Genomic DNA, 25,720 nt, shown 5'->3' on the forward strand with positions numbered 1-25,720 from the left:
ATTGACCTTCCCTCCATCATATTATCTCGCATCCTGCAGCGTGAGTCAATCTCTAAAGCCTGCACTGCAGTCTTTCCATCAACGTTTTTTCGGTCTGGATATAGTCATCGAGCAACACCTATCTGTAACAGGGAGAGGCAGAAGTGTTTACGACGAAGATGAAGTCGAGGACGAGCTCGGATCCGGTCTCTGCACAGCTCCAAAACGGGTGTTGCCGAGGTCGAAGATCTGACAAGACGCAAATCATCAGTACATTACACTTGGGACTTGGAAAGAAAAGCAAAAAAAAATTATATGGCCACTCACCGCGTAGATTCCCTTCAGGAACGTGTCACCCAGGATGTCAAAGCCCAGGTCACCACGGGACTGGATGCCACCGTAAACGTATCCGGGCTTGGCCTCGGCAAATGCCAAAGCGTCCTTGTGGACGGCAAATTGGGTGTCGCCAACAGCAAAGGTGACGGTAGGCAGCTGGTCCGCGCTTGTGTCGCTCGGAAAGATGTAGCCTTGGCTGCTGCTGTCGTACGTGGCTCCAGGGATGGCGTTGTAAATGGCCTGGAGGGTCTGGTCGTCGACAAGAGCGAGGGTGGTGCCCGTGTCGGCAATGGCCGTGTTTCCAGAGCGGTCGATGGTCTGTCCGTTTACCGTGGCGGAGGTGGAGTTGAACTGCCAGAAACCCTGGCTGTTATCAACGGGGGTGTATGCGATTTGCTGGCCCGACGCCTGGACGGTATCCTGGTCAATATAGCCGAAGGTGTACCAGGATTCATCATTGGTCTCCTTGGACGATCCGAGGTGGGCAGTAAAGAGCTCGGCAGACTGGGGAATCTCATTCTGAGCGGTCAAGTTCTCCATTGGGGTCTTGACCGGATTGGGCTTCACGGTGTTGATGCTGCCAAACGCCAGTCCGAGCAGGCCGTCACCTGAACCAGAGACGAAAGAGGAGGACAGGTTCTTTGCAAGCTCGATTGCTTGGCCCTTAATGACCAGGCCTCCAAGGTTCAGAACATCCGTCCCCACATCGCCCGACGCGGAGGAACCATCTCCATAGGAGATCTGCCAGGTCTCGTCCGGCGATTTCTTGAAGGTACTGGACTTGGAAGGGTCGAAGATGGTATGGCCCGTTCCCTGGGATTGGATGTGGGACGGAAGCTCGGTGGACCAGACCTGAAGCTCCATGTCAGTTCGAAGGCTACCAAAGTCGAGAGAGAAACAAGCATGGTTTATGAACCTACCCAGAGGTCTGAAGAACCCGAATCAAAGTCCAGCTTGAGGTTCTGCGCAGGGGTTCCGATGCCCACCTGGGCGAGATACAAGGTATCATTCTCGACATCCTCCGCGGGAACTTCACCAGCCTGGTCCCCTACCTTCTTCTGCAGCTGTCGACGGACACGGGCTCTGCCGCCAACGGCATGCCCAGCGGCGGCGAGAAACTTGCCCTGCTGCACCACGCGGTTGGCATGGAAGTAAGGACCCGGCAGGGTCGGGTTGAAGCCATATTTGCGAAGTGCATGCACGTAGGACTTGGTGCCGTTTGGCTTGTAGGCAGGGTTCGCGATCAGCTTGATCTTGCTCGCCATGGTTGCTGGGCTGGGTTCACTTTGATACAGAGATCAGCCGTGAAGATCGACAAAGTGTTATCTCAGAGCAGAGAGTCCAGAATGACAACGAGAGGGGAGGTCATCGGGGCTCTTTATGTGGGCGACTCGCCAGGACGGTGCAGTGACAGGCAGCAGTTCCTTCATTGTCACCAAGCAGCTTCACATAAGGCAAAACCACCGTCCAGTGCATGGTATCTGTCGTTAGCCTGCCGCACCAATGCGACATGCTGGAGATAATGGATGCCGGCATGAGCAGAAGAGAGGACAGCAGCCAAACACACGACGTCACATGTGGATGACGCTGTGCCTGCAGATGACCCCACCATGGTCCATGGGGAAGGCAAAGCCCCTCACACCCGCCCCCGTGGCGCTGCGTGGAGACTTCCATCGATGCGAGTCCTCGGTCAGCTATCGACATGGCCAGATGAACCTGCTGCAGGGTATCTGTCCTGCTTGCACAGTTGCACAAATGACGGCACTCAATCCACCAGCGTCACACAGGCTAGACCCTCACGATAGTTGGGCAACTCCTGATCTGCAAGCGGGAGGCGTCAGAAGTCTAAAGATGAGCCAAGCACATCTGGGCCAGTCATTTCCAGCTCGGCAGTCTCATCTATGCTGATCCAGAAATCTGAGCCGGAATAGCGCCGTGGCGGTCAACCAAAGAATTAGAGGGCTGTGGCTTGGCTGAGCGGGGAGATCATCACTGGAAGATCATAACTGGCAAATTTTAGGTCGAGATAAGGGTATCACGCGTCAACTTGCAAGTCAGCGACCGCCCAGACGGGCTGACGTCTTCTGTCCCAGGATGGTGTGACACGGTGATGGCAACGCACCCTTGGAAGCGACCAGGTGTCGAAACATATTGGCCTACGGTAGTCTATAACTGGATTCTTACTATATCACCCGGGGATAATATATTGTCTGAACTCTCAATTCTTGAACGTCTTGAGAATCTTCTTTCCGGTTGGCTGCTGACTCACGCTGGTGGTGAGGCCCGGGGGTCATATGTACCTACCGAGATAGGAAACATCACGCTATTCTCTGTGCCAAATTCAGTATACGGAGGAATTACCTACTACGTAACCCGCACGATACCCGAATCTTCCAAAGACAAGTCTGCATAGCTAAGACTAGTCATAATAATATAATAGTACCGCCTGAGAGTAGTCATGGGAGATATGTGGGGGTTGTCACAACTGGAGTAATTAGATAGCAATAATAGCCACTACATAGACTCCTAGTCTAATTCACTTAATAACCGGGCTTTTGTACGACACGACGTCATCCCAGAGCAGAAAAAGGTCACATCACAGCGACACACCCAACCACACCCAACCCCAATACAGCCAGATGCGACACGAGACACCCATAAACATCCATACAAAATTGGATAGTAGAAGAAGAATTAATTAAAATAGCAAACCGCTGCAGCTCGCAGACCATCTCTGCATCTAATCACCTCAAGTAAACGCCTGACCGATAAAACCAAAGACCCTTCCTTTCAACCCGCCGAGAGAAACTTCATCGACCATTAACCATCGACCCAGAGAGAGGGAGCTCGGGTCGGAAAATAGGTCGAAACGGACTTCCTGCCCATCTATCACATCATTTCTTCTTGCCCTTGGCCTTGGAGGCGGGTGCATTCGAAGAAACGCTGGCTGCTCGGGACGTCGATGCTGACGTGGCCTTGCTGGCCCCCTTGACGGCCTTGATCTTCTTGTTCTGTAGATCATAGGTTAGTTTGCACTCAATAAAGAGCAAAAACGCAAGGGATGTGTGAAATTAGAAACATACCACCACTCCGTTTTTAGACTTCTTCTTCGCCGGCGCCTCCACTTCCTCGTCCTCCCCATCTTCCTCCTCCCGATCACGTACCCGGCCCTTGCCGCTGTCGCCATTCGCTTTGCCCTCTTGTGCCTCGAATTCGCGGGCGATTGTGTTCAACAGCGTCGTGCATCGACGGCCAATCTCGGTGGGCGTTCGGCTAAGGAAGAACCAGTCGAACCGGAACAAGGGGCTCTCGCGAATCTCATCACGGATCTTCTCGTACAGCCCTTCACCATCGACGCCGTACCGGTCCAGCATCACCAGCAAGAATCGATCCTCTTCTTCCGTGTAGACTTTCTTGTTGGTGGTCGACACGGTGTAGTTGATCTTGAGCTGCTGCAGGGGAACGCGGTACATCTCCATCTTCTTACGAAGCATCTTGCGCTGGTGGTTCATCTTCCGTAACTTCTCCTCTCCCTGCTCAATCACGCGAATGTACTTGGGATAATCCTGGATCTCAGTGTACCGCTTCCAGAACACCTTGGCATACTCCTTGACCTCCTCGGGAGTTTTGCTGTCCACCTCCGTCGCGATCCCCTCGTAGTCGTGTCGGCCAAACTTGGCAGATCCGTTGATGAACTGCTGGAAATCTCGCCGGTTCCAATTGGAGAAACCTTCCTCAGCCATTCGAGCCTTCTCCGCCTGCTCCTCCTCCGTCAGAGGAACCGCATTGTCGATTTCCCGCTGCTCCAGCTCGCGCTCTGCTTCCCGTTCACTCAGTTCTTCCTCCGGGCCGTCCGGAAGCTGGGCTTTGTAGCCGATTTCTTTATGGAAGTAGGCCGTCTCCTTCTCCTGCAAATCCTGTAGACCGGGTGGGTAGAATTGCCAGTCATGAATGGTAACCTGTTTCGGGGGTCGGGGCATCTTCGGCTTAGGCTCAGCCGTTCGGCCACCCGTAGCCAGGGCTTGTCGGTAGTATTTGTCGATGGAATAGAATTGTTCTTTGCGCTCCCGTTTGGCAGGATTGATCCAGTTAATGCTAATTTCCTTCTTGCGATTGGTAAAATCTTCCCCATTCCACTCGTAGGCATTATCGGACGTGAACTTCTGAAGATCGTCAATTCCCAACTTCTCGTATTTCCTGTTGAGTTCTGCGGTGCGCTCCTCGCCCCTTCGCAATATCTCATCGATGTCGTCTTCGGACATCTCGTTGCCTCCGGGAAATGTCCCCATAGGCCCTTTGGTCTTGAAGACGTCCGCAGCACCGTGCTGGATCATGCCCAGCAGTTCCTCCTTGGAAGCAGCGTTCTTGATCTGCTGCTGGGCGCGGCCCTGCTGGATGACGAGTTGATCAAGCCGCAGCTTTTGAGCCGCACGCTCCAACACCTTCTCTTCGATAGCATTCTCCGTAACGAACCGGAAAACAACCACCTGCTTGGTCTGTCCGATACGATGGGCACGGTCCATGGCTTGCAGGTCTGCCTGCGGGTTCCAGTCGCTGTCGTAGAGCACCACAATATCCGCCGTGGTGAGGTTGATACCCAAACCACCCGCACGGGTGGTCAACAGAAAGATGAACTTATCCGAGCCGGGCTTGTTGTACTCATCAATCGCAGCGATCCGATCCTCATGGGCCGTCGATCCATCAATACGACAGTACTTGTAGTCTCGGAAAACGCAGTAGTCCTCGAGGATATCGAGGACACGGCTCATCTGGGAGAAGATGAGGACGCGACTCCCCTGTCGCTTCATGCGGGCCAAAATTTTATCGAGAACGACCATCTTGCCAGAGTTGTTGATGAGGTGCTCATCAGTGGTGTAAGGAGGCCCAGGCTCGGCGCCTTCGAAGAGGTATGGGTGGTTGCAACACTTGCGAAGTTGCATCACAATGTTCAACAGGCGGGTCTTCGACTCCCGTTTTCCAGCAGCGCCATTAACGGCGTCGATGTCCTTTTCGAGGATTTTCTGGTACCATTTCACCTGCATCTCTGACATGCCTACGTAAAGGTTGATCTCCTTCTTCGGTAGCAAGCTCTTCTCAACATCACTCTTGACCCGACGCAGGAGGAACGGTCGCAGCACGCGATGCAGCTGCTGCACGACCGTATCCTGGTCCGCATCCTGGCTCGAGAACCACCGGTCGAAGGCCTCCGAATCGCCGAAGACGTCCGGGAGAAGAAAGTTCAGCAGTGCCCACAACTCATGAAGGTTGTTCTGAAGCGGAGTGCCAGTGATCAGCAAGCGATTCCGAGAGTGGAAGAGCCGGATGATCTGGGCCAAGGACGACTCCTCGTTCTTGATACGATGAGCTTCGTCGATGATGATATATTCCCACGCAAACTTCTTGAGGTGCGATTTCTCTCGCAGAATCATCTCGTAACTCGTGATGCAGACATCAAAGTTTTCGTCGACGAGCCGCTCATTGATCAACCGGTGACGTTCCTCCTTGCCACCTTGCAAGACCAGTACGTTGACATCAGGCGTCCATTTCTCAAACTCTCGTTTCCAGTTGTCGAGGGTGGACTTCGGAACAGCGATCAGGTGCGGCCCAGTGATTCCGCATATATGTCGCAGGTAGCCCAGGAAAGAAATCGTCTGAAGGGTCTTCCCGAGACCCATCTCATCGGCAAGAATACCAGAAATACCGTTCTCGTGGAGCGAAACGAGCCAATTCAGACCCGCAATCTGATAATCACGCATCTCTCCGTTGATGAAAGATGGCGACTCGCGGAAGACCGTCGTCGTGTTGCCCTGCTTCTCGGCATTCAGCAGTTCTGCATCTTCTTCTTTCTCCGTTCGGCGGCGCCGCTCTCCAGTGGCACCTCCTTTACGCGAGGAACCTTTGCCTTTGGCTGCCTCCTCCGCGTTCTGTCGGTCAATCTCGGCCATGATCTCTTTGATTCGGGGATTGGGGTTTGTCTCGATGAAATGGCGGAACAGATCTGTCAGGCCCAGGAGATAACGGAATCTTCTAATCGAGTCGTCCTCCTGAGAAATCACGGCGTTAATTGTGTCCTCCTCGATCTCGGTTGGGTCCGGATGTACGTACCTTGGACTCGTCCAGCCGTCCATGCTTCTTGCCCAGCACACTCTTTCGCAGCTGGAAGGCCTCCGATCTCTTTTTACGCCCATCAGCATGAGCCACATCGCCTGCAATGCTGCTTGCTGTGGTGTTTGGATTCGTGTCAGAGTCCTAGTAGATGGTAAGCGGTCTGCTATGCCCATTCTTAGTTTTGAGGAATCATACCGTATAGTCTGGGGTATCTTGGTAATCCTAAAGAACAGTCCTCAGTTAGTCACCTGGAAACAGCATTCGACCTCGCGTGGCTGGTCACTTACCGCCATGGACGTATCCGCCGCATCGACCGGGATCCTGGTCGCTGACTCCTCATTTGCATCTGTCATCGGGGTGTCTGCCTGAGAAGGAGGGTCCGACTCGGGCGCAACAGTCCGAGAGGGTGCCATTTCGGCGGTGGATCACACCTTTTCTATGCGATGGCCCAGTACGCGATCTTGCGGCTCAGTAGAGATATAGATCAATGGACCTTTCAGTAAAGCACAAGATACACAGACAACAGAAAGTGATATCGGCAGTTGAACTTGGTGGATCCCGATTACTGCACACCAGGAGGTGATCGGACCGATTCCACGATTGATCCAGAGATCTTTGGCGAGCAGTGAGGGAGCGGAGGAGAGAATCGGTTCCGACAAGTCGCGCTGATGGCAAAGGGAATTTAATCGGGCAGGGCCCAGGCGCGTGGCCGTAACGCGCGATGATTGGCGGGGCGTGCTGAGTCAGCATGTGGCGGAAAAAGCATTTGTCCGAGACGAAAACGTGATGAATCACGTGATGTAGTCATAATGCGTCGACTGATTGACTCCCGAGAGAATTGAGGAATTGGTCGGGCCGGGGGGCTGCCGCCGCAGCAACACAATGACCACGGCCTAACTGGCTGACCAGGAACTGTCTGTATTTTATTGTTGCTCCCTCTGCAACCTCCTCCACGTCTCCAAGATCCCTTCATTTTGTTGATACCCCTACAACCGCAATTCCAGAGGTCGCCTCCCGCACATCCAGTCCGGCTGGATTGTGTTTGTCCTCTTCTTTGTGATCCACTCGAGCCCCTCACTCCCTGCGGTTCTATCTTTTTCTCCGGGCACGGGCCATCGTGATCGTGGCCACCCCTCGAGTGACCCCCGAATCTATATTATTTCCTAGCATCATCGTCAGCTTGTTTCGTTTGCTTTTCTTTTATTCTCACCAATTCGACCGCCATGGATTCTATGAGATCCCTGAACACCTCTCTTCCGAGCTCGACGCCCTACCCTCAGCCTCCCGAGCAGCTTCTGCAGGCGTTCAAGACCGCCGCCCTCTCCGTGACCAACTTATATAAGAGTGCCGTCGCAGACCAAGCACAGGCAAGGCAGACAGGATATCAGGAGGCTATCGAGGATCTTCTCAGCTTTCTGGACCGGGAGAATCTTGGTTTGGGTGACGGGGAAGGCTGGAAGGTTCGACAATGGGCAACAGAACGATTAGACGGAACGGCCGCCACGGCCAGCGACAGCGATGACGATGAGAAGCGAGCGAGGAGTTCCTCCCCCATCATGAGCCGCAAAGAGCACCCTGAATCCGACCGTTCACGGCAAATTTCCCGTTCCACATCTCCTCCACGGCCGGAATTGGTGCCAGAGCAGCAGCAGCCACCGCAGCCACCGCAGCAACCGCAGCAGCCCCCACAACAAGAACAGCAGTCCGGCATGCCGACACAGATACCGCCAGCCGACGAGTCAAACATCTTTGCCAGACCACCGGTTTTCACGTTTACTGCCGGACCTCAGTTCCCTCAATTTCCATCTCAAGATATCGATATGCAGACGTCTGACAGTGCTTCCCCGAACTCTGCGTCGCAAGGGGAAGCGCCTGTTGGTGTATCGGTTATGCCACGCAATTCTCGAGCCCCCCTTCGCCACAATAACCCGCCTCGTCACACTGGGCGATCTTCGACAAGGGAACCATCTACGACGTTGGGGTCGAAGCGAAAACTCCAGTTCCCTGACTTCTTCGACATCTCGGGGCTGAACGGACGCGAATTCTTCGGAGGCGGCAAACGGGGACGCTTCGCATAAGGTGATATTGATTTTCGACGACGAAACGATAAGGTCACAATCTTGATACCCGGCAGGAGGAGGATCGGGATTACGAAGCATTTTCGAGGAGTCTTAGCAGCATCGTTCGGGATTATGTCTCTGGATCTTTCTTGCATTCTCAGTTCTGTTTATCTTCTCATTTATTATACTTATAGACTACTTTTATATATACAATGTCATGATACCCGAGATGGCAGTGATTTGTTTTTTTGGCATGGCATACCTCGTACCGTTTTGCTCTCTTTGCCCCTTTTTTGGTGTTTTATCTTCCTTCGTAGTCAAGTGTGGAGTTTCTGCCAGGAATAATAAGACATAAACTATGTTACAAGAGGCCATAAAGACAATAGCGAAACAGAATTTTTGCTCAGTTGAACAACCTCCAAAGTCCCACCCCGATCAACGAAGCAGAGATAGTCGCGATGCCCAGCTGTCTCGAGCCCATCTTGTACTTTGTTGGGCTCTGCATGATGGCCTTTTCTTGCCGTCGTAGGTTCCGCATGCCGGTGTAGTAGCTGTACACTCCGAGTCCGATGAATGCCGCAGAGCCTGGAAAGAGAGGAAAAAATTCTACAGTCAGGATATTTATTCTGATAGGAAAAAAAAGGGTATATATATCATCAATGTGACTCATTTTCGGGAAAATGCATACCGGTCACTCTGCAGGCCATGCAGTCTTCAAACTGTTCCCCCGCTAGCGCCTTCTGCACGTCTTCCGGCTTCAACTCCCAGGGGGCGCTGTCCTTTGGGGGCGCCATGTTGTAGTTGTTCAGTACGGAGTAATAGGTACGGAGTAGTGATTCTGCGCTCGTTGCCAGTTCTGATGGATGGCGGAAACCGGGAGCCAACGCAATTTATTGGTCGACTACAACAGCGCCTCCTGTTGAATGCAGATTCACTTGCGGGACCTCGGGACCTAATGAATTCCCAGAGCCGGTTAGTTTGGCTCCTCTGGAGGTTACCAGCAAGTGGAAGCCCTTGTTTATAACCAAACTACCTACCTAGGTAGGAATGTTCAAACACCTGTCAATAATTATTACTGATTTGCAAGCTCACAAGAAAATCTGGGGCATTGGTCCTTGGATGGTCTGTGCTTCCTAGTATTGGGCTAAGCGTTGCAGCAGCAAAAGAAGTCAGCTGGGTCAGTAGCACGTGACAAATAACTGTCCCTTGACAATCCATCAGATTATCATCTATGTATTGAGCCTTTTCAACATCTGTTGCTCTTTAGAATCTTCTGGCATGCAAAGCACTGGTAAGCTTCGCAGGATGACCCCAGAATCGGGCAGATTCTCACTGTATGAAATGGGTCATACCGCCTGGTGGAAGTCTTGAAACCGTTTTCAAGCTCAGGTACTGCCTGATCCTCTGTCGCAGAGCCTTTTTGGTAGCCTCGCTGTGTGCTTCTGCCCAAGTATCGGCTTCGCTGTTACTTTTATAATTATTTATTCGTGAATCATGAGAGGACCACTCCAACACCCTTACTTGAATAGTAGCAACCGTAAAAGTGGCTATCTACTAGCTCTATTGCTTCTCCAGTGAAATAATGATAATGCATCGAGTCTGTACAAGATCTCACTGGAAAGAAATGTGTTATGAAAGAAATGTGTTATGATAACCAGCGATAGACATCATCTGGCGGAGGCGGGCAAAAGTGGCAGAATTCCGATTTAGGGCTTATGCTCGTGCTTACTCCACGTCACGAGCATCCATGCCGACCTGGTTTACTCATCCAAACCGCCACGATGAGCGGCGCTGTCGAGGCGCTCTACATCTATGATGAACACAAGTATGGGTTTCCCCGTGTGCATCAATCTCCGAGGAGTACATCTTTGTTGACCACTGTGACTAGTGTCCCGATCCTAGAACATGTGTATCGCTCCCGGCCGCCCTCCGCATCGTCCCTCATCCCGCTGTACCTCGCCCACCCTGCGCCGCGTCCCTCGCTGCTCTACCTGCCTAATGCCTCTTCACCGGTCACGGTATTCTCCATTGTGCACTCGAACCTCCTTTTTCTCTCTCCCAGCGATGTGGACACCGAACCGCTGCTCGTCCTCGAGTTCCTGCACCGGGTGATCGACGTGCTAGAGGAGTTTATCGGCGCACCCTTGCTCTCGACCAAGCTACAGGCCAATTATGATGTCGTCTCGCAGCTGCTCACGGAAATGTGCGATGCAGGACTGGTGTGTAATACGGAGACCAATGCTCTGCAAGAAACTGTGGAGGTTCCGGGGTGGGTGGACAAGTTGCTTGGCGGGGTAGGATTGTCAGGGTTAGTATATCGGAGTTATATGCTCGTGCACCTCCCAGGAGGGTTGCGCGCAGCCGAGGGTAGTCAATATTGACGCATTAGTTTTAGGACTGCATCGCCAGGTCTCGCACCATCGAATCCGCTGAAACAATCGTTATCTACTGCGGCTGCCAGTGCGGCTTCCGGTCCGGCAATTCCATGGCGACGGCCAGGTATACGCCATACCTCGAACGAGCTATATGTTGATATCATCGAGTCCCTGTCCGTGACAATTGCGCCGTCAGGAAGAATTCTCTCCGCTTTGGCTTCGGGAACGATCGCATTTACTGCGAAAATATCAGGGGTGCCAGATCTACTGCTGACCTTGACCACTCCGGCAGGCCAGCAAGGAATCTCCCGGAAGATGGAACTCCCTGTCTTCCATCCTTGCGTGCGTCTCGCGCGATGGCGAGAGCGGCCTGGTGAGCTTAGCTTTGTGCCTCCGGACGGCCGATTCATCCTTGCGGGCTATGAAACCGATCTCCTTCCAATAGATCCAGGCCTGGACAAGGCCCCGACTCACATGGAGAAATTATTCCTACCCGCGTTTGTTGATGTACTGAAATCGCTAGGGCCGAATGGGACGGACTTTGAAGTTCGCTTGACTCTGAATACCAACTTCCCCGGCAGTACTCCGTCGCTCCGACAAGGCACAGGCCGCAGCGGATCCGGCACGTCTACGCCGTCCTTCCTAGGTGGAGGCTCGACCAGCGGCAGTTCTTCTTCTCCCGTTCTCGACGAAGTTGTCGTGACCGTCCCCATCCCCAAGACGGTCCGCAATATCACCGATATGCGCCCGAGCCGGGGTGAAGCCAACTACTCACCGGGAGATGAATTTCTGGAATGGCGGGTGCCGACCAAGGACGCAGGGTCCATCTCGGGGACAGCAACGTTACGTTGCACTGTCGTCGGCCACCAGGAAGAGGGTCTCGATGACATAGAAGCTGAAATGGCCGCTGGGGCGACCCTGCTGCAGGGTTACTACGACGCCGAATCCTACCAGCAGGACCCGACAACCTACACATCATCATCGTATCCGAACGAAAAGCCCACCAAACAACGCAAATCCAAGACCTCATCCAAAACGAAATCCTCCAAGGGGAAGAAGTCCCGCTCCAAAAAGGCTTCATCCGCCGCTACGCCAGACGTCTCTTCCGCCACACCTGCTGAAGAGCCCTCTCCGTCGCCCACACCACCACCAGCAGCACCTGCTCCGTCGAAGACTGACACTCCGCGCAAAGCGCAGCTGAAAGCCTCGCTAATGCCCACATCCGCGACCGTCTCCTTCTCCGTCCGCGGCTGGCTCCCTTCGGGAATCCGGGTGGAGAGTCTGACCATCGACCCGCGCCGAAGCCGCGGTCTAGGCGAGGGAGTGCGCCCGTACAAGGGAGTGAAATACCTCTGCGTGAGCAGGAAAGGGGTCGAAAGACGATGCTAGAGCCTAGCCAGGCGGCTAGGTAGGTGTTGTTTTAGATGTTAATCAGAGACGAGATGAGACGAGATGATTTCATCGATCTCAGTGAATCACCGAGGTTACGAGTTGGACGGTTGCTGTATGTATGTAATGTATGTACTGTACTTTTTGACTACCTGACTACCTACTATCTATCTATCTGAAATAAATAATGACGATCAATGATGACCATGACATGACATGAGAAACTTGCGACGAGTTCGTTGTGTAGACAGGCCTTTGTTTTTATCTTATAGAGCAGACCCTCTTCTTTCTTATTATATGCGTAGGTAATATATATACCTTTTTTTTTCTTTTCTTTACTTGTAGGTATGCAGCTACCTACATTTGCTAGACGAGAGCCCTAGTACTACAATACCTAATTATAAACCAAACAAGACAAGACAGGACAGGAAAAGAAAGCAATACGGTACAATCTAAGGCTACTAAGCGACTGCTATATGCGCCCAAGATCAATCAATCAATCAATCAATCAATTTTTCTTTTCTTTTCTTTTTCTCTTTCTTCTTTTTTTCCTCTCTCCTTTATTTTCTCTCTCTCTCTCACCTACGAAGACAGAATTCGACTTTTCAGAGACCTACCTACCTAGGTACGTACTGTACATACATACCTTTCTGTAGGTAGCTTTGTCCGAAAGGTGGAAAGAAAGAACAGGAGGATGACAAAGAAAAGGGATCATTTCAATTTATTTCTCGTACAGTAGTTTTTTTTTTAATTCAAAAAGACATCCATCCATCCATCCATATCCGGCAAAGATAATATCCAGAAAAAAGTAGTAAATATATTCCTTCCTTGTGGGAGTGAGGAGTGATGGTGATTATTATTTTGACCGATATTACAAGTAAGTAAATAAATAAATGATTGATTGAAGGATAATAAGCGACGGTAAATATGTAGTAGATTTCAGAGCTTCGACTGACGATGTTGTTCCAGGTATCGTTTCAGAATGAAGAGAACTGATGTGGAGTGAAGCGTAAGCGTTAGGAAAGTATGGTTCATTTTCAAAAGGGTTGCCAATAGGTCGAATCAAGAATCGAGTTGAATGGACGAAGGAACGGACGAATGGATGTTGACATGAATTAAAAAAAAACGATAAGAAGGGCTGGATAATGGATATCTCTGCTGTTGATCCAAACAAAAGGCAGGGGAATCATTCAGGGGGAAAATATACAAAGGTATCAAATATCAAATGTCAGATATCAGATATTAGGGCATAAAATGTCAAAGAAACATAGAAGATAATAGAGAATAGACAAGTTGGGTGCGCCAAATCGAATGCACCGCTCAGAATAACCGATGCATCCCTCAGTCTGCGCGATCGCCCTCGACTCCATTCCTCACTGTGTCTTTGTCTGATGATACTTGCACAGTGAGAAATTGACCAACTTCGCGAGAGCAGACGGGGGAGATGTGCAGTAACAGATGCAAGCAAGGCGAAGCAGGGGGAAGAGCCAAAAAAAAGGCAGAATAAAAATATAGAAATCACTCACCAACTGCAACAACAGTAGCCCGACCAACCGCCGCCTTAGGGGTTCCTCCACCCAGCGTCAGCAGGAATCGCAACCAGGTGAGCCGGCTCTTGCGGCCCTCGCGGTCGAAATCCGGGGCGAGATTGAAAGACGCGTTGTACTTGGCCAGCTTGCCCGCATACGGAGGATACCGGATGGAAAGCAGGCCCTCCATCCAGGCTGGAGTGTTGGTGACAGGCCGACGATGCACGAACGTGTCGAAACTGGCTCTTCCGCGGTATGCACCAATGCCGCTCTCACCGACGCCGCCAAACGGCAGAGTGGGAATGTGCAGAAGGGCGTCGTTGAGGGCAGCATTTCCGGAGCGAGTGCACGCAAGGACTGGATGGTAGACATTTAGTATCTCAAATCGAGCGCGCAGAACGAGGTAGCCTACCTTTTTCGGTTTCTGCTTTCGTTCCGAAAGCGTAGACGCCCAGCGTCGTGTCTTGAATCTTGTTGGCGACCTTGATCGCTTCATCCAGACTGTCGACCGGGAGGATGGGAATCAGCGGGCCAAAGCTTTCTTCCGCGACCATCGAATCCTCCGGAGAGTCAATCTGGACAATCGTGGGCTCGATGAACCGCTCTTTTTCGTCCATGGTGCCTCCCAGCAAAATCTTGCCCTTGCTGTTGTCGATCATGGCTTTGATCCGCTGGAAGGACCGGTCGTTGGCAATCCGCGCATAGTCCGGAGAGTTCTTGGCGCCATTGGGATAGAACTCCTTGTAGGCCTTTTTGAACTCCTCAATCACCGCCGGCAGGATCTCCTTCTCGACCAGCAGGTAGTTCTGCGACGTGCAGACTTGACCCGCGTTCAGAACCTTAGGCCACAGCATCCGCCGCGCCACGAGTCGGGGATTCGCGTTCCGAGTCACAATGGACGGGTTCATCCCACCCAACTCGAGCACGACGGGGGTGAGGTGTGTCGCAGCAGCCTTTGCGACAATGCGGCCGACATTGGCACTGCCGGTGAAGAAGATCTTGTCCCAGCGCTCGGCAAGAAGCGCTTGCACTTCCGGAACCCCACCCTGCACAACGGTATAGCACGACGGGTCGAGCGCAGCCTCAAGAATCTCCTGCATGACGACGGCACTATGCGGAGCGCCCTCACTCGGCTTGATGACGACGGTGTTGCCCGCAGCAATGGCCCCGATCACGGGGCCTAGCGTCAACTGGAAGGGATAGTTGAAGGCCCCGATCACCAAGACGCAGCCCAGCGGATCTTTCCTGATCTTGGGACTCATGAACTTGAACGCAAAACTGATGTCCGGGGCCGGTTCATCCTTGACCCACTTCTCCAGGTGGCGGTTCACAAACACGATGTCATTCTGGACCCATCCGATCTCCGAGATGTACGACTCGAACACGGGCTTGCCCAGATCGCGGCGGAGCGCTTCGACGATGCGGTCTTCATTGTCCTTCAGTCTGTGTTCCGCCAACATTCAGCACGATTCATTAGCAAACTAGAGATGGAAGTGCTTACGCCCAGTAGAGTTTCCGCAGCTGGACCAGACGGAATTCGACGGGACGGGTCTTGTGCTCGAAGAACGAGGCGCGCACCTTGGCGATGCGGGCGTGGATCTCGTCGACTGGGGTGGGCTGAAGGGGGGGAATGTCGATTGTGGCACCCATGGTGATGAAACGCGATAACGGGGAGTAATTTACCTAGGTATTTAGAGCGGATCTCGAGGGTAATCCAATCGATCGTATTTGGACAGATGGTCCGAGAGCTGGACAAAAGAAAAGAACAAATCCAACGCAATCCAACTTTCACATTTGAAGATAGATAAGAGGAAGCTGGAATAAATGGCGATGAGGAGAAGAGGGGGAGGATAATAAGGATAATTAATGATCGCTTACAGTCCTACACAGTACTCCGTAGTTTAGCAGTCCGGAGGAGAAGCTCGTGCGGAGACGCGGATCGCCGTCGCTAGCCAATCAGCGCGGGCACCACGTGACAGGCGGGCATGCGGCATGCCTCGGTTGTCAGCCTGACTGTCAGCATGCAACTCCCCTTCGTCCAGTCCCTCCGAGTCCGACATGTACGGACGTAAAACAGCTGGCTTGAGGTAAGAAGTATCATCTTGAGGTACCAAATAATAATGGGTCAATTTCATTCAGAATAACCAATCGACGAGCTCGTCATGAAGTAGATATCAAGCACATACACACATGTAGATACAGGAAACTCGTGAAATTTTCTCAAAGAAATAAAAAAAAGGATTAAGACCAGCTTATTTGAATTGCTCCTCCGTCACTCCCTTGCCCATCGCGCTGGTGCTGCTGATACCACCCGTCACCATCTTCAGCAGGTTATCGACATAGTTGGCTCCGCTCCATTTCTGGTGTGTGACCACGTCGACTCCCCGCTCCATTTCGGGCTCCTGGACCAGCTCTCCGTATGCCCGCATGCCCTGCTTGGCATACGCCTGCGCGAACTGGTCGCTGATGAGCGCCGTCGTGTGGAGACCGGCCAAGGTGATGAACTGCCAGCAGTAGCCAAGCTTGCCCAGACGCTGGATGTAAGTCTCCTGCTCTTCCCGAGGCATGGCCTTCTTCCAGTTGAAGGATGGGGACAGGTTGTAGGCCAGTCTAGTCGATGTCAGTATGAGACAGCAAAGATGAGGAGGGGGGAAACAGTTGAAACTCACTTCTGTTCAGGCCACACCGCGTGCACACCATCGGCAAACTCCTTCGCCTGCGCATAATCTGGCAGCTTGGTCTCCATCCAAATCAGGTCCGCAAACGGCGCATAGGCAATCGCACGGTTGATGGCGCACTGCGTTCCTCCCTGGTATCGGTAGTAACCCTCCCGGGTGCGCGGGGCATCCCAGTCCCAGTAGATGTCCACGCCAGTGATGCGCTTGGCGATGGCACGGGCTTCGCTGTTGCTCTTACCCTTGACGGCTTGCAGGTACTCGTCAATGAGGGCCTTCTTGTTGGCGAACGCTCCCGCATTGATGGTGTCGATCACCGCGTCGTCGAACTTCTTCAAGCCCGCCTGCGCCAACCACTGGTCTTCGATGGCTTGAAGCTCACTTCCGGTCTTGCCAGCCTGCTCTGCGGCCACCATCAGGTCATTGAGCGGCTTGAGATTCGGGTTGGTCGACCCAACGATGAACGGGTGGTCCCGATAGTCGATGGTAGAAGTGATTAGGGTTGCAGCTTCGGAATCGGTTCTGGCGATGGCGAGGAGATCGGTTCCTGATTGCAATCAGAAAAGACCCATTATACTTCTGATTGGCTACACTTACCCATGATGTCGGCCTGAGCGCGGATAGCGACCAGACGGTTAATGTGTTCGCTGATGGGCACCAGCACTTTACCAGCCATGTGTCCACACTTCTTCGTTCCAGGAGCCTGGTCTTCAATGTGGATACCGGCAGCGCCTCTCTCGATGAAAAGCTTGGTCAGCTTCATGACAGCAGTCAAGCCACCGTGGCCAGTGTCGGCATCCGCGATGATGGGTCGGAGGTAGTCAACGTTGGCCACCTTGTGTCGCTGCTCCTTAGGGGTGGTGATGCGCTCCTCCCGCTGTTTCCGGTCGTGGAAGAGCTGGGCCATGAAGAGCTGGTTGACTTTGTTTGGCACGGTGTTCTAAATATTGTCATGTCAGTCCGGGGTCGTGAGGACTATATTTTTTTTTCCCTCCTAACGTACCATCGGGTAGTCTGCCAGGTCGGGAGAAGGCTCATCGGTGGACGAAGCAGTAGAAGAGCTCTGCCAACCGGACACATAGACGGTTTCCAGGTACTTGGCCATCTGGGTAAGCATCGTCGGCTCAAGACAGCCATAGGTGATACTGGCGGTTTTGTTCTAAATATTTCAGACGTCAGAGAGAGGCCTATGACAGCAGTGTATACTGGACGAAACCGACCTTGAAGTGCTCCTCGAGGATCTTCCACAGTTTCTTACTCTGCGCATTGGATGGGTATTCGATCTTCAGGTTTCCGCGCTTGGCGACAATCTGCTCTGCAGTGAACGGACGTTTCGTATATCTCCATCGCGAATCCTTCCACCATTCCTTGACGGCGTTGACATCGTCCCAGTATTTCTGGTCTTCCAGGTCCAATGCGCTGGCCATGTTGACTGGCGGGGAAATAATGAAGTATTATTTCAAGAATTGACTATAACCAGGTTGATTATAGCTTCAATGCGAAACAAGGAAGTACTCTTTCCAAAATTATATATAATAATATATGTCCCTGTCTTTTGTACACAAAACAGATTCCGTCCGTTTGGAACGGAGATATGTGAAATGGGAAAGAATACAGGAAAGAGATCTTTGGAAACCAAAAGAGAAAATAAAAAAGAAGACCCCAGCTCCTCAAGCAGAATCACAAGCCAAAAAGCTTGGGATTGGTATTTATGACGCTTTCACGAGCCATGGCTATGCGTCAGAAGGTCTCCAATTCCCCCGGTAACGGCTCGGCTCAGCGGGACAAGAGCACCAGACAGAGAGACGATACGGACCGGGTATCATCATACCGCCACACGCGCTCACTCGCAGCTCTGTTCTTTCTCCGCAGAGGCGAATTCCAGGATTGATGGGCGTGGATTGGTCACCCGTGATCGGAGTCGCCAATGGTTCGGGAGAGAGGATGAGTTGATCCTCGGTCTAATGGATTACGGGGTATGGCATTGGCAGCTGAGTCACCCTCCGCGTTCGGACTAGCGTTGTCGGAACGCAGTCACGAGTTCTGACGCCTGTCCATGATTGTCAAGATAGAAGGTAGAGTATATAGGACTGCCATTGACAAACAGGCAGTATTTTTTTTATTCATTTCCATAGAAATGCAGGTAATTCAGTTGGAATCCTTTGCATAACAATTGCGTTCGAGAATGCCCCGGGTTCGTATGAGGTATGTATGTACGGGGGTACTCCATACAGGTAGATCCCGAGCCCGGACCGAAGGTTGTTTAGAGGTACGGAGTAGTCGATTGCATCATGGGTATGCAAACCATACATACGTACTATATACAGAGTACACATGCTCTTGACATGTGCATGTACTTTTCACTGCTTGACAGAGTCAATTCTATTCTTCTCTTTGACTTGCTGTAAATTCTACAATTTAGAATCTGCTCAGGAAAGACTCCTCAGAGGGGAGAACATCCCCCGCAGAACGAACTTCACCTTTCCCCTCGAGTGAGTGAGTCATCTGGTTTGCTGTTTCTCTAGCTGACCCCGGTTTTCGGAGTAACATAATTTACAGAAACTGCTTAAAATAAATTACAAGCGTCTTCTATGTGAAATTTCAAACTAATCTGCGGACTGTTGCAGATCAATCTAATCAAGGAAAGGAATCTTCCTCTGTAAACTAGCAAAGCTACCTCCTACCTAAAACTGAGTCATAATTTCTACTCCGTTGGAAGAAGAGAGAAAAAGATTTCATACAATGATACAGCACATATTGTCAATGGATTGACAAGTAAATCTATTCTACAGTCCTACCCTTCCTTCCTAGAAATAGAGATCATTGTAACCCTCGTCCTAGCTAGTAGCTACATTCTGTTTCAACCATCTTAATATTAAGCCTCGGCTCATAGCTACGAAAACGAACCAATCAACGAAAGCATCCGGTTAATGAGCCTTAGATAGGTAGACAAACTTCTGCCACGGTTAGAAACCGGAATCCAACCAAGATCGTTACGAAAATAAATGAATTCTGGCAGGGGCACTGTGTCGTACTTTTAACGATGTCTCTCTTCCTTTCGGCGGATGTCGGAATTGGAATCGTTTCCCCCCAGTTATCACATTCACGGCTAAGCTTCACATGAATTCTTGAGTTTTGCTCCGCAATTATTAAATTACTCGTGACAGGGGAGAAGATGCACGCATGCTGCATATACGTATAGACTGACTAGGATAGGATATTTTCTTTTCGGAACTTGACCGAGAAAGAAGAGAAGGAAGAATGTAATAAGTAACAAGGGACAATTCGATTAATTAGCACTAAGTAAGTGTTGCGGACAGACTCCGAATAACAATATAATGATCCGGAGTCCAGTCCTGATCAATTATTTATGCAGTCTACCGAGTTTCTCCAACCGAGACGAAAAGCGCCCCCGCTCCCATAATCAAAAAAGACAACAGACACGATCACAGGACTCCTTCCTCGTCTTTGCATCTTCAATTTAGTCGAAAAAAAATCACGCTAAAAAAAGCTCAGCAGAAAACTCCGATCTAGAATTCCAAAACCAGTCTACTCAACCTCAACTCCCATACAAATTGGAATCTAGCGTCGTCAAGTCAAGCATTCGTGACAAAATGACACGGCGACCGTTCACTCTGAATACTGCAAATCAACAGCCCGGCTGTATGTCTCGAATGGAGTGATTGCCCCGAGAGCCCGTCTCATATGGGCATTGAGAATCTCCAATCCATATACATAGCTGGCATTGACCCACCCGAATCTGATGGCGCGATTGTCAGTATAATATTCCGTTTTGCTCGTGGCTAGCGGTCAAACTTACCCTTCCCGCGGGACACCCTTGAAGTCGACGCCCTGGTTTCCATACTCGGCATCGACTCGGTGAGGATCGATCGGTCGAGTCACGTCGTACTTCTCGACCACCACACCATTAAAGTCCACAAACGCCTTCGTGATCATGAACAACCACTTGTATGCCAGCCTCTCGGCCTCTGCCTGATACCCGTAACGCATCAAGCCAGTCCACGCAAGCATCTGTTGGGGCGCCCAGCCATATGGGTAGTCCCATTGCCGATTGGGACGAGTCAGGCTGACAGGGCCACGGGATTCTTCCGTTCCTGACACCAAACCACCATAGACCTCAAATCTCGGGAGTGCCTTCTGGACCAGTAGGGCCGCTTGCGCCGGTGTTGCCAGTCCGGCCCACATAGCCCAGAAGGTGGTAACAGTCTCATAAGACTGGCGCTCTTGTTTGACGGTGTCGTAGTCAAAGAACATTCCCTTTTCCTCGTCCCACAGATACTTATCGATGGCGATCTTTCTCTTTCTCGCACGCCGATCCCACACTGAGGACGTCTCAAACTCAACATTCTCCGTCGCCGGAGTGCGGAACTCAGGTGGTATCTCCAGCTTGTCATTGAAGTAGAGACGGATGGTCCGCGAGATGTCCACCTCATACTTGTACAACAGGGAGTTCAGATCAATGGTGGCAAGATTGGCGCAGACTCTTTCCAGCCGGTACGACGTGTCGTGACCAGATTCACGGACTGCCCGATCGTGAAGGAAGTATTCATCGAGTTCTGGTTCCTTGATCTCTCCATCATTGTAGGCCTGGACGAATTCTTTGAAGGTCATGCCATATTTCTCCGCATAGGGCGTCAGGAGGTGCAAGAAGTGAGTCGCTTCCGTCTCTGGCGGAACACCAAGACCTTCCGGGCGGTACCGCGACAAGCCGGTGACCGGGTCATAACGCGGTTCTGCCATCCAGACGCTGTAGTACTCCTTGATTGCAGCCAGGATCGCTTTGCGAAGGAAGTCCAACGCATCGGGTTCCGCCTTGATCTTGTCGTAGATACGCAATGCCATATCGGTTAGGAACGGCGGCTGGGATCGCAACAGGTAATAAGATCGATTCGCGTTGAGAATCTTGCCATAATGCTTTATGCAGAAACAGAAGTTGATCACCATCGCCTTTGCAAGATCCACCCGATCGCTAACGATAAGACCGAGAGACTCCATGTAACTATCCCACCCATAGAGCTCGTTGAATCGGCCACCTGGTACAACGAATGGCACGCCCCGCAAGTCTTTCTCCCCCGTCTCTGGGTTGACATACTCCTCCATCTCTAGAGCAAGGAGACCTGGCTTGCTGTTGAGATTCTTAACATATTCAGGGGTGATGGGCCCCTCCAGCATCTGCACATCCAAGCGCAGTTCAGGGTGTTTCTCCGCAATCCGCTTATAGTACTCGTACTGTTCCGGCGCGCCTGGTGGAACATAGATACGAGGCCGTGGATCATCGGTCCAATCCTTCGGATCCCTCCCCGCAACAGCAATGTTCGAACCGTCAATTCGGCGAGTCAGAGCGTTCCAAAAGGACTTCTTAATAAAACGTGAGAGGCGGTTCACGGGGTTCTCGCTGAGGCGATCTTCATCCAGAACGATTCGTTTACGACCGTAGTCTTTAGCAATCGTGAGCTCCTGGAGAAGATTGGAGAGCATGTACGTTCCTCGCACGTCAAACTTGCGGTACCCCGAGGAAGCAGCCGTTCCAACTGGCAGGACCTGGGACAGTCAGCAACGGGGCTGATGCTCCTCACTAGACAAGACTGATCCTCACCTTCGGCCCCGCATCCTCAATCGTTATCTGCATGTTCTTGTCCGTGTCCTCCCTCGCCAACAAGGCTTCCAACGTATCATCGACATCGATAAGGAACTTACGGGGAACGGCGGATGCTTCATCTGTTTTGTGAACGTAAGGATTAACCTTCTGAAAGACTTGTAAAAGACTATATCCGAAATCCTCAAACTCACCATGACTACCCCTGCGGATTGGTATTTTCCCCAGATAGTTCGTGATCTCCTGGTGGTTGAACGACTTGATGTTCTGTGGAAGGACGGAAACGAATCAGTCGTTGCGCATCACAGAGAACCGGTCACGGGTCACTTCATACAGATGAGAAGGCCCGCCTGTGCTCTTTTTTCATCTTGTCATCGTCACCACCATAGTAGACGGCGGGCTCGGAGAACGGGTCCGGCTCCCCATTCGAAACGGCCTGTTCCTGGCCATCTGACGAAGTCATTGTATGCTGACTTGGCGGCGTAGGAGCAACGAGGGGAATCGAGCAAGGACAGAAGAATCACGAGGCAGTTGGAGATGTGTGTGAATAGGGAGGTCAACTCAAAAAATAAAGTCACGGGATCCAATTTATTGGAATGTATGTAAACTATCGCGCTTGATGCGGTGAGAAAAAAAAACAGCCGAAGTTTAATGCAATCCAGAACTCCGCTCTATACCGATGCTGACAGGAAGTGAAAAAAGATGCAGGAAAATAATAATGATGATGATATCTGGAAAAGACGAAGTAAAGGAGTAGTATGAAAGGGGTTCACACCTCAGCGTTGCCTCCTGAACCGCAAATAGTTCATGAGGGTCGAGGCTACCGTACTGGCGGTGACGAAACTATATGATGTCGCACGCTCCACCCGAACCGAAACCCAATTTGTACCCACTCGCGAATGCCCAACAATGAGGGATTCCTCTTAGTAATAAGTAAAGATCAGTCCAGACCTGCAATAGTCGATGTGCCCGTCATCAGGGGTTCGTGACAGGCTTCTATAATCTACAACATCGATCGAAAAATGGGTCCGATCTCAGTGATGTTTATATGCTGTGCGGCTGTGCCCAACAATTCTTCAAATCATTGGGCTGGAAACTTCACCGCTATCCATCTTAGGGATTTGGCGGATCGAGAAGGGATGGTCACATGAGCTTCCAATCTTCTCAGGGGACACAGGTGAAGGTTGCACACGATATTCTACAGCTTAGAAGCAACGACACTTCCGCCATCAACGGTGATGGTCGCCCCATTCACATAGGCCCCCGCTCGGCTGCTTAAGAACAAGCATGCACCTGCCACATCCTCCGGAGTTCCGATTCGGCCCAGTGGGATTCCTGCCTCGATCACATCCCGGTACTTCTCAAGAGTGGCAGCCATCATCTTGCTTTGGAAAGGACCACAAGCAAGCGTGTTCGATCTGCAATGCGAGCACAACATTAGTCAGTTTCACTTGCATTGGGATCGAGATACGAACGTGATGTTTCTCTTTCCGAGGTGATTCGCCAGCACTCGACTCAGATGATGCAGGCCGGCTTTGCTGGCACTGTATGCGAACGTCTCCAGAGCCGGGACGCGAAGTCCGTCAATGCTGCCAATGTTGATGATGCGTGCTGGGTCTCCGGGAGTGGCCGCCTTCTCGAGGAGTGGCGTCAAAAGGCGCGTGAGATCGAAGACACGGTGAAGATTTAACGTGAGGACCCTGGTCCACGCTGAGGACGGGTACTCGTCATAGGGGGCACCCCAATTGGATCCTGAATTGTTCACGAGGACATGGAGTTCTGCAAGGTGGGAGTAATCTTTGTCAGACGGCTCTCGTGAAGACGACAACGTACAGAAGCGGACTCACTGCTCTCTCGCTTTTTTAATTCCTCCGCCAACTTTTGACAGTCCTCCTCTTTGTAAAAATTGGCGGGGATGGCGTAGGCTTTGCCCTTGCCCAGAGCATTGAGCTCGTTCACAGCCTTCTCGCAGGCCTTCGCATCGCGCGAGGAAATGTAGACCGTAGCACCGTTTGTCACATATCCCTCTGAGATCATTCGACCAATTCCCTTGGCTCCGCCAGTCACCAGGACGACTTTGCCCTAAGATGAAATCACAATAAGCAGTTAGCATCAGAATACTTGGGAATCGGATACTTGGGGGGCCTCCCAACCTTGACATTGAAAAGGTTTTGGATATCCATCCTGCCTTTCCTCTCTAGGTTGGGAAGAGGGCAGGCTCAGAATGAAAGAAGTAAGAAAGATGACGAGATGGGACCATCCATGGACATGTCCAACGATCCATCTCGAACAGTAAGCAACTTCGCGGCCTGAGTCCAAGTCCGGGGAAAGATACCGAGGCTCCGCGTCAGGCGCCGAGTGAGGAGGTGCTTTCCTATCTGGGCAGAGATTAGGGCACGTGGGTTAGGGTTTTGCGGGGCGGGTGCTGAAATAATTATTCCTCTACTCTCAGCTATCCGTACTTCTGTTCGCCCCCTTGTTTTTTCCTTTTTTAATAGATTACTTTCTTTTCCACGATAGATTATAGAATTCTGTTATTATTGTTTTGAACCCGATGGAGGAACTTTTGGCAAGACATCGCAAAGAGCAGCGAGATCTGCAAGCACGAATTACGCAAAAGAAAAAAAACGCCACGAAGAAGACCCGCAAAGGCATCAACGATGAATGCGAAAGACTTCAACGGGAATTAAATGAGAAACATCAAAGAGAAATAGCAGAGTTAAATGGCGAAACAATAGCCGCTGCTGCTGATGACCTGGAGAATTTAACCCTTGATGATGGTGGTGACGAAATAAATAATGGCACATCCGGAGACAAGAGCGATTCCGTCTCCGCAGACGCAGAGGTGAAAACCAGCTCTTCCAACACAACGTCGTCCTCGCCCTCACCCTCGCCCTCGAATCCTGATCCCGCCCCTCGTGGCAAGAAACCGAACCGCCAGAAAGCCCGCCTTGCCCGTCGTGCGGCTGAGCGGGCAGCGCAGTCCGCTCTCGCCGCCGAGGAAGCCGCGAACCAGACAGATCGCAGAGGAAATGAGAAAGATGTGATGGACGCTGCATTTAAGCGGTTGGGACTGAAAGAGATAGAGATCAACCCTGATGGACACTGCCTGTATTCCGCCATCGCGTGCCAGCTGGATGAGCTCGGGCTCGGCTTGAGACCCGACCCGAGCAGGATTAGTCTCTCACCATCGACATTATCGCGGGTGGAAACAGTTGCCTCCCCCAAACATGACGGATACCGGGCCGTGCGGGCGGTGACTGCAGACTACATACTTGAGCACCAGGACGACTTTGTTCCATTTATGGAGGAGCCCTTGGATGAATATACCAAAAAGATCCGATTGACTGCTGAGTGGGGAGGGCAATTAGAACTGCAGGCGATTGCCAGGGCGTATGGAGTAGAGATCAACGTCTTACAGGGCGATGGCAGGATTGAAAAGATCGAGCCCGGCGACATGGATGACTTGGATGACGACGAGAAAAGCAAACGGAGAATATGGCTGGCCTATTATAGGCATACTTACGGTTTGGGTGAACACTACAACGCTCTTACGCAAAAGTCTTGACAGGTATTGGATGGCAATGAATTACTACTCTTCGATTGGCAAAGAGACTCTCAAATAGCAGTCGAGAGCCTTCCATTCTTCAAA

At 51.6% G+C, this 25,720-nt stretch overlaps 10 protein-coding genes across 10 annotated transcripts; 3 read left to right on the top strand and 7 right to left on the bottom strand.

Moving 5' to 3' along the window:
• Positions 1 to 147: 147 nt before the first annotated feature.
• Positions 148 to 1,580, bottom strand: VTN77DRAFT_3954 (uncharacterized protein; the record flags this gene model as incomplete). Its single annotated transcript, XM_069419959.1, has 3 exons — positions 148 to 228; positions 307 to 1,167; positions 1,236 to 1,580. The coding sequence occupies 3 exons, from the start codon at positions 1,578 to 1,580 to the stop codon at positions 148 to 150; spliced, it is 1,287 nt and encodes a 428-aa protein (XP_069278072.1).
• Positions 1,581 to 3,209: 1,629 nt separating this feature from the next.
• On the bottom strand, positions 3,210 to 6,836 carry VTN77DRAFT_3955 (uncharacterized protein; the record flags this gene model as incomplete). The annotated part of the gene is made up of 5 exons (XM_069419960.1): positions 3,210 to 3,326; positions 3,399 to 6,359; positions 6,421 to 6,564; positions 6,619 to 6,645; positions 6,711 to 6,836. 5 exons carry the CDS (start codon positions 6,834 to 6,836, stop codon positions 3,210 to 3,212), a joined length of 3,375 nt encoding a protein of 1,124 aa, XP_069278073.1.
• An 810-nt stretch (positions 6,837 to 7,646) lies between these two features.
• On the top strand, positions 7,647 to 8,501 carry VTN77DRAFT_3956 (uncharacterized protein; the record flags this gene model as incomplete). The annotated part of the gene is made up of 1 exon (XM_069419961.1): positions 7,647 to 8,501. The coding sequence occupies one exon, from the start codon at positions 7,647 to 7,649 to the stop codon at positions 8,499 to 8,501; it is 855 nt and encodes a 284-aa protein (XP_069278074.1).
• Positions 8,502 to 8,886: 385 nt separating this feature from the next.
• On the bottom strand, positions 8,887 to 9,277 carry VTN77DRAFT_3957 (uncharacterized protein; the record flags this gene model as incomplete). Its single annotated transcript, XM_069419962.1, has 2 exons — positions 8,887 to 9,068; positions 9,172 to 9,277. 2 exons carry the CDS (start codon positions 9,275 to 9,277, stop codon positions 8,887 to 8,889), a joined length of 288 nt encoding a protein of 95 aa, XP_069278075.1.
• Positions 9,278 to 10,264: 987 nt separating this feature from the next.
• On the top strand, positions 10,265 to 12,247 carry VTN77DRAFT_3958 (uncharacterized protein; the record flags this gene model as incomplete). Its single annotated transcript, XM_069419963.1, has 3 exons — positions 10,265 to 10,308; positions 10,372 to 10,791; positions 10,879 to 12,247. 3 exons carry the CDS (start codon positions 10,265 to 10,267, stop codon positions 12,245 to 12,247), a joined length of 1,833 nt encoding a protein of 610 aa, XP_069278076.1.
• A 939-nt stretch (positions 12,248 to 13,186) lies between these two features.
• Positions 13,187 to 15,426, bottom strand: VTN77DRAFT_3959 (uncharacterized protein; the record flags this gene model as incomplete). The annotated part of the gene is made up of 4 exons (XM_069419964.1): positions 13,187 to 13,239; positions 13,774 to 14,133; positions 14,189 to 15,219; positions 15,278 to 15,426. 4 exons carry the CDS (start codon positions 15,424 to 15,426, stop codon positions 13,187 to 13,189), a joined length of 1,593 nt encoding a protein of 530 aa, XP_069278077.1.
• A 602-nt stretch (positions 15,427 to 16,028) lies between these two features.
• On the bottom strand, positions 16,029 to 17,878 carry VTN77DRAFT_3960 (uncharacterized protein; the record flags this gene model as incomplete). The annotated part of the gene is made up of 5 exons (XM_069419966.1): positions 16,029 to 16,386; positions 16,446 to 16,998; positions 17,049 to 17,391; positions 17,455 to 17,610; positions 17,672 to 17,878. 5 exons carry the CDS (start codon positions 17,876 to 17,878, stop codon positions 16,029 to 16,031), a joined length of 1,617 nt encoding a protein of 538 aa, XP_069278078.1.
• Positions 17,879 to 20,081: 2,203 nt separating this feature from the next.
• VTN77DRAFT_3961 (uncharacterized protein) lies at positions 20,082 to 22,531 on the bottom strand (the record flags this gene model as incomplete). The annotated part of the gene is made up of 5 exons (XM_069419967.1): positions 20,082 to 20,211; positions 20,272 to 22,013; positions 22,069 to 22,190; positions 22,263 to 22,335; positions 22,403 to 22,531. 5 exons carry the CDS (start codon positions 22,529 to 22,531, stop codon positions 20,082 to 20,084), a joined length of 2,196 nt encoding a protein of 731 aa, XP_069278079.1.
• Positions 22,532 to 23,266: 735 nt separating this feature from the next.
• Positions 23,267 to 24,251, bottom strand: VTN77DRAFT_3962 (uncharacterized protein; the record flags this gene model as incomplete). Its single annotated transcript, XM_069419968.1, has 4 exons — positions 23,267 to 23,486; positions 23,544 to 23,847; positions 23,916 to 24,150; positions 24,222 to 24,251. 4 exons carry the CDS (start codon positions 24,249 to 24,251, stop codon positions 23,267 to 23,269), a joined length of 789 nt encoding a protein of 262 aa, XP_069278080.1.
• Positions 24,252 to 24,622: 371 nt separating this feature from the next.
• Positions 24,623 to 25,636, top strand: VTN77DRAFT_3963 (uncharacterized protein; the record flags this gene model as incomplete). Its single annotated transcript, XM_069419969.1, has 1 exon — positions 24,623 to 25,636. One exon carries the CDS (start codon positions 24,623 to 24,625, stop codon positions 25,634 to 25,636), a length of 1,014 nt encoding a protein of 337 aa, XP_069278081.1.
• Between the last annotated feature and the right edge of the window lie 84 nt (positions 25,637 to 25,720).

This window comes from Rasamsonia byssochlamydoides, assembly GCF_041956645.1.
Source record: "Rasamsonia byssochlamydoides strain NRRL 3658 unplaced genomic scaffold VTN77scaffold_28, whole genome shotgun sequence".
NCBI lineage: Eukaryota > Fungi > Ascomycota > Eurotiomycetes > Eurotiales > Trichocomaceae > Rasamsonia > Rasamsonia byssochlamydoides.